The sequence below is a fragment of the Pimephales promelas genome, chromosome 13, assembly GCF_988280905.1.
Source record: "Pimephales promelas chromosome 13, fPimPro1.hap1.1, whole genome shotgun sequence".
Lineage (NCBI taxonomy): Eukaryota > Metazoa > Chordata > Actinopteri > Cypriniformes > Leuciscidae > Pimephales > Pimephales promelas.
The window spans coordinates 12,570,750-12,578,037 of NC_142781.1; the positions used below are offsets into that span (position 1 = coordinate 12,570,750).

The window sequence follows — 7,288 nt, forward strand, 5'->3', positions numbered from 1 at the left end:
ATACAAACCAACCACAGCATGCACACACATTGCTTGGGGCTTTATTGTTCTTAGAGATAACACTGTTAAATGATTTCTGTCGAATATCAGCATATTCAAAATTAGCCTTGATTCTTTTGCAGTGTTTGCTTTTGAATTGATACAACTGGATACGCATGACCTGAAGTCAGTTCTGTTTCAGAACCTTTTGTTTTGTTCTTGGCTCATTTAGTCTTGAGGTTAAACCAACAACCACACATTCCCCTTGCTCAAAACTCCCCAAAATGCCCCTTTTATATACACATTAGAATAAATCGTTTCAATTTTTTTGACATTGTGAACTCTTCTTTGTTTACTCATTGCACTCTGAAACACTCAAAAAGAGCTGATAGACGAATTGCAAAGTCTATGGTGCGAGTATTGCTCAACTGCGACTTTGGCCTTTCTCGCGTCTGTTCTTAAAGGCCCAGTGACCCACAGCCCTGGTGTGCATAGACACCGATGGCCGTGTGCAATCTTAACAGAATACCTTTTTTAAACAGCAACAACACTTTCACCAATTGTGACAACCCCAAATACTGGATTGCTGTTATGCTTTGCTGCATAATTTGTTTTTTAATGGATTGCTTCACCTAGAAACGCAATGTTAAAGTCTCTAAATTGAGACCTAACATGAATCCTATACTATAAAGCAGGGGTTTTTAAACTTTTTGAAGCCACAGACCCCCCAACGTTGGCGGGGAAAGAGTTAAAATATAAAGGCAGCTACTTGAATGAAATATGTACTGAAAGGTTTTAAATTTTAAATTAATTTTCCAAGACCAAAAGCTAAAGCAGTGAAAATGCTAAAATTTCTACTACACAGATGGCTATCTGGCTCCTATCTGCCGTGATTCTATTCATGATCACAGCTTTCCTCAGGAACTTAGCTTGGTATTCTCTCTCTAAGGCAAATTAAACTACAACCCAGCAAGGACTGACAGTGCTTGTTTAGTGACGTAGGGAGCAAACACGTAGACCCCTCCTGACTGTTGCTACAGTAACAAACTGTCTGTTCTCAAGAGGCCTGTTCTTTCTATCTAGTAGTCCAGTCATTGCCAGTACTTTTGAAAGCAGCCCACAGATTCCAAAAGCCATTGACATCAGTGCCAAGGAAAGACATAGTTTAGGGGCTTTCACATCCTTACTATTGGGCCGGGACAGATTTTTGATTTCCTGTGTACGAGCACTTTTCCAGGAAAGCATTTCGAGCATTTTAGCTGGTTTAGCCCCCCCTCCCCCCTTTATATGGCATAGAATAATAAGCACAGCTGTTTGCATTTCTTAGTTTAGTTTATTACCCTTGCGATGCCAAACTTACAAAAACTGTTCTGAAAGAGTCATTCTTGGTTCTTTTGTCACATTTATCAAGCTTGTCATTCATGTGGAAATAAAACACGATGTCGGTTTGCTTATAAATAGGTATTTTATTGGTTTAAACTGCAATCTGTCATTACAAAAGAAAACATATTGATGTGAACAGCAATTGCTGCTAACATAGGACACATTCAAATGTAGCTCTCTCAATGTCAATCCTGTTAACCTCGAATTTCCACTAAAAATCTATATAATGAACTCTGGATTACAACCCTACAAGGTACAAGACTCTTGGAATGTACTGTTAGGCACTTAGCAAGAAGAAGTGGTCCAAAATCTGTAAATAAATAAGAATTTTGAGTCATAACAAATCAAAACAACACATGCTTGCTGGTGTACGTAACATGGTTTCGAAACGGGCAAAATAAATACACAAATGCATATTTCACAATTCCCTTATTAGCCGTCCATTTTAGACATGTCAGATCAGAGGTTTGGACCACCGCGGGGGTCATGAGATTGGTACTATAATGCATTTATTGTCTGTGATTTGTTCATACCAAAAGAAGTCTTAGTGAGAGGATCCCAGTCTAAACATCAGATTTATAAAATCACAGGCACAGGACTGTTATTGTCAAGAAAACTCAGTTTACATTCTAGACGGTCGGAGCCAAATAATAAAGGATTACAGAGGCATAAACATCTTGAAACTGCAGTCCAACATTAGGGAGAAAAATAATAAATAAATGCAAAACAATCCTCTTGCATTCTCATTTTAAATTAAGCTTCACTTTAAAAATAAATCAAAATGTAGTTACAAAATGTCATTGCAGTATAATATATTAACTGTTGAAACTTAACAAAAAAGGTCTTCACAATCTTACGATTAATACGGAAGATCATAATTTAACATAAAGGAAAATATATTCTATTGTTTCATTATCCAGATAAATACAAACAAAATAAAAAAAATGCTTACAATCAGCAATAAATACATTTTGATAAGTTAAATAAGCACTGACAAGCAAAACTTTCCGTCTGAAAACAGAAAATACCAACAATAATTGTAATGATGCAATAATAACTATATTATAACAACAGTAATAGGGGAAATACAATATTGAATTAATGGTCGAACATTTCAACGATCCGATTACAACGAAACAATTAGTGGCCACTGAAGTCACATCTTTAGTGGTAATATGAACAGAAGGAATAAAGGAAGGACGTCCTGTCTCTCACACATGTTCTCTCTTACATAATCCAACAACCAGCAGACACTATTTTAGCGTGAGGGATCACATGTTCGAGGGATAATTACCATTTAGCACCACTAGACGCACAAATATCTCTCTGAATGATATGAATCATACAAATCTAAGATGGGTTTTCTACCCCAGATCTCCAAGATTGGAAAAGTAGGAAAGAAATTGTTTGATAGGCACTTAAAGTCCCGACGATCTACCGGCGAGAGTTTTCTGCAAGAAAAGTGGCACTTTCAGGTGTGTAAAGCACATCGTTGCAATAATATTCAGTAGATTCTTTGAACAAGAGCATCCTTGAACAATTTAGGAAAAAACTATGCTCTTTAGTTTGAACGCAATAGGGATTTGTTTAACACGTTCCACTGAGGTTTCCGAGACCTCAACGTTTGAGCGGGCCTAGAGGCGAACAGTTCTGGGGGTTTTCGCATTACATCAGGCATGTTAAGACGTGGGTGAGATATGCTCAAAGTCGACGCTACAGGGTAATATGGTATCTGATTTGACTCAGTGGCTACGAGAACACTGTACTTTATTCCACTTCTCTGCTGTAAACAAACCGAGGACAGGAAGGGATCGCTAGGAGGAAAATTATTCTATCTTTGCTTTGTCCCTCTCAAGGCCTGAGATCTCTGAGGGCCAGGTTTTAGTCATCAGAGATAGAGAGTCTGCTGAAGATGGGGAGGCGACGTGTCGCGTCCAGCACGGGTGACTCGGATCCGCTCTGGCTGCCCAGGCTGCTCTGGTAGCCCTCCTGGTCGGAGAGGGAGTCCGGAGGGCTTGGTGGGGACTCGGACATGGGCCTGAAGAAGGAGGGTGCGGTGGGTGAGTGAGGCCCGGGCAGATCAGGAACAGTGGTGCCACCTAAACTAGGCCCAAACAGGTTGGCGAGCTCTTGGCTCGAGTAAGTGAAGGGGTTGCTGGGCCACTCGTTGATGTCTTCGGTGGAAAATATGGGCGGAGGTGTGACAGAGGTCGGGCTGTCCTGGGAGCCACCTGAGCTTGGGAAACCGGCAAAACTGTAGCTGTGATGAAGGCGTGGGCGCTCCATCTTGTTGAAGGCAGAGAGCGGAGGGGGTCCGCGGCGCTCCTCGGCGTTGTGGATGAAGTGGCAGCGCGGCCCGTAGGGGCAGTAACCAATGCTGTGGAAGGTGCGACAGAGCTCGGTCTTGTACTTGGGGTGGCGATTCAGACTACGAAGCTCGTGCATCCCATGGGCAAACTGGCACTTGTCACCATATTTACAAGTGCCGTTCTCCTCGAAGGGTCTGCAGAGTTCGGTTTTATAGCGGCTTGAGTTGATCTGGCTGTTTCCGTTGGCACTAATGCACGTGATGTTGCTCGGCCTTAGACGCTCTCCGGTTTCTGAGAAGGACCGGTCACGAAAGCGGTTCTCCTTGTTGTTACTGCTCCCATTCATGGAAACCGAGCCTTCCATTTTGAGACTGTTAATAAATTGGTTCTGCATTGATTTGGAGCTGGTAACAGACACCGAGTGCCGTCGCTGGTAGAGTCCCATTGAAGGGGTACCCACCACCTTCCTGTCCAGCAGGGACCCGGTGGAGGTAAAGGGGGAATTGGCACCGGTGGAGGGGACAGACTGTATATGGGGACTGGAGAGGGGACTGTTGTAGGTCATCATCTTATTGTTCTGAAAATAAAGTAAACAGAACAATGTCTCAAAAAGTTGGCATGATTGTTGACTCGCTTTGCTCCAAATACCACCAGTGGGAGTTTATGACATGCTGATGGTATTTTCTGTCTTCAGGTCAGCTCTAAGGTCTGTTTTTTAAGAGATAACACTAATGACCCAGCACTTTTAACCCACACAGCAATCTCTTTAAAAGTGAAAGGTTTATTAAGTCATAAAACCGAATACGCAAGACTCGTGTATCATGTGAAATGGTGCACATTAGCGTGATGATTTATTGCTTAACCAATAACTACGAAACACTCTTATTAAGTTACAAAACCGCGTTACTTTTTCTGGCTTTCTATAAGGTAAGGGAAAATATGCATTTTAATAAAAATTAATTTTTTGTATTGGGGATGATAAAAAATGACCACTCAGACTATGTTTGAATTCTAGGTTGGTCACACTTTGGCCATTTTGTTGCATCTTTTTTAATCTTGTTCACCAAGTGTCAGTTTTTTAAAAGTGGCGTGTCAAGTTTTATGGCAAAAAGTGTGTCATTTACTTGCCCCATGCAATTCTATGCTGAATGGTGAGCAATACTTTTTTTTTTTTTTTTTTTGGTAAAATTACAGCACATGGTGAGAAATTAAAGTTGTAATTGGCTGATAATATTCCCATCAGTAATAACTCTCAAACATAATTAGCAGTTGGTTCAATTAAAATATTATGTGACATTATAGGGTGGATATAACTGATACCATACACTACTGGCTCTCGCAAGTCATGTGATCGCAACACTATGTTTAAAATGAATGATGGCTTCAGAAGAATCACAATATTGCTCACCAACTACTTTTGCTTAAACATAGGTGTTTAAATCAATTAGCAATTTCGATTAAAGCGAAATGCCACCTAATGACATCAGACTATCAACTCCTTTTGTTTTAGAGGGATGGTTCACCCTATAAAGAAAATTATGTCATTTACTCGCTGTGATGTTTTTCCAAACCTGCATGAGTCTTCTGATGAACTAAAAGGAAGATATTTTGAAGAATATTGGTAACCAGACATTTGACAGTAGCCATTGACTTTCCATAGTAGGAAAAAAAAATACTATGAAAGTCAATAGTTACAAATATTCATCAAAATATATGATTTTGTGTTCAGCAGAACATACTTGAGGGAAAGTTAATTATGACATTTTCATTTTTGGATGTACTATCCCTATAACACAACACTGGAATGGTATGAGTGAGTAAGTTTTTGGGTTTGGGGTCAAACAATCCTTTTAACATTGGTTTAACTTTATAAAAAAAAATCTCGAGACCTTCCTTGTGTTTAGTTTCATTCCGTCCAACAGTTGTGTATGAAACGTAAAACGCCCCTTAAAGCATGCTGCTGAAAACTATTGTGCTTCTACGTGACAGTTAAGATTTCATGTCCACAATACAATTGCATGGCTAATAAAGATCTTTATATGACCACTAGATTATTTCAAAAGATGTGTGCAACTAAAGTAATACGATAAATCAATAAAATTGCCATAATTTTAGGTTAGAACTGCTACCGTTAAAAAAGGTCAATAAAAGTAAATCGATTAGGCTAAGCCTAACCCATGTTAGATAACTCATTTTAATCCAAATGAAATCTAGATTTGTGGCCTTCCCTGTTTTGTATAATCGAATTTAGAGCAAATAATGCAAACCTTTATGTGAAGCATATTTAACTAATGACGCATAAACGTAGATGAATGTAACTAATCTAATCTATTAGCTTTCCTTAATCGATTAGCAATCGTTGACTGCAGATCATGAGATGCACAAAACTAACGTTAGATAAAGTTCACAAGCAAGATTCTCTCTCTCTCTCTCTCTCTCTCTCTCTCTCTCTCTCTCTCTCTCTCTCTCTCTCTCTCTCTCTCTCTCTCTCTGTGTGTGTGTGTGTGTGTGTGCGCGCGTCTGTCTCTCTCACTCACCCACAGACACACACACACACAGACACACACACACATAAGCCTGAAAAGTTTGACATCGATGTTGAAAGCAGCATCTTGAACTACTGCTGCATTATTATGAGATGTTGATCTGTTTAGTACTCATGTTGAATGCTAAAAACAAACTTACTTCCCCAAAAATATGGTTTACCTTATTCGTCACTTCGTAATCGAAGAAAGAAGACACGACGGCTGCAGTCATTGTGGATTCGGGAGTTGTTGAAAATACTTAAAAGTTGACAAACAGATGGTTTGTTAAGGCACGGCGCGAGTATTCCTGTGTTTGAAGGGTCTTTGATATAGTTCTGCCCCGCAGAGAGCCCCCTCTGTCCTGCCAAAACTTGCGCGCATATCCTTTATAAAACTTGCGCAGTCTTCCTGGCGGAGTGGGCGGGGCTGCTCCAGGCCACGCCTCTGTTCCGCACGTCTCTCTGGCCTGGCGCTTTGACGTGGTGTAGACTCAGCTGATTACGAAACTTCATTTCTACGAAACTTCATTACCATACATTTAATCACAGCCTGGAGTTCTTCCCGAGCATTACTTAACCCTTTCAGTGCTTTCCAAACGAAGCTGTTATATTTAAATCAAACAACACAAATGTATGAGTAAGGGAACGTGAAAGATATACCATTATTTTGGTTGATTTAGTCATTTTTATTTAGTTTGTATTTACCATGGAATTTAGTCTCAAATCTCTGAAATGTGCAGTAGTGAAAAACTTGTTATGTACATAAAGATTGTTTTTTTTTTTTTTTTTGCCCTTCATTTTCATTTACCTTTAATGATTAAGTTTATTATTATTATTATTTTAATGAGGCCAACTAACTTAAAGGCATTGATTGATGAAAAGGACGCACAGTATAGTTCATGCTGGACAAAATAAAGCAGCGTATTCTCTTTTGCTGCTTTCAGGGTCTTGATCCTGTAAACCCAGGCATTGGCATGTTTAGCATGTCTCTAGTTTCTGGTTTCCTTTGTGTTGTTTTCTCCAAACATTACCCGAAAATAATTTCTGCAGATTCAGCTGAGCCTGACCCATCAGGACCTCCTGTCCTCGATGC

At 39.8% G+C, this 7,288-nt stretch overlaps 1 protein-coding gene across 1 annotated transcript; it reads right to left on the reverse strand.

Moving 5' to 3' along the window:
* Positions 1–1,425: 1,425 nt before the first annotated feature.
* Positions 1,426–6,578, reverse strand: zfp36l1b (ZFP36 like 1 zinc finger CCCH-type b). The gene is made up of 2 exons (XM_039692094.2): positions 6,378–6,578; positions 1,426–4,248 (listed from the first exon to the last, which is right to left on the reverse strand). The coding sequence occupies exons 1-2, from the start codon at positions 6,426–6,428 to the stop codon at positions 3,244–3,246; spliced, it is 1,056 nt and encodes a 351-aa protein (XP_039548028.1). The 5' UTR covers positions 6,429–6,578; the 3' UTR covers positions 1,426–3,243.
* Positions 6,579–7,288: the final 710 nt, after the last annotated feature.

Bases quoted from the DNA above. Each gene is read 5' to 3' on its own strand.
- zfp36l1b (XM_039692094.2), bottom strand. From the start codon at position 6,428: ATGACTGCAGCCGTCGTGTCTTCTTTCTTCGATTACGAAGTGACGAAT. The intron at 4,249-6,377 runs GTAAACCATATT...CTTTATTTTCAG, and splicing joins ATTACGAAGTGACGAATAAG to AACAATAAGATGATGACCTA.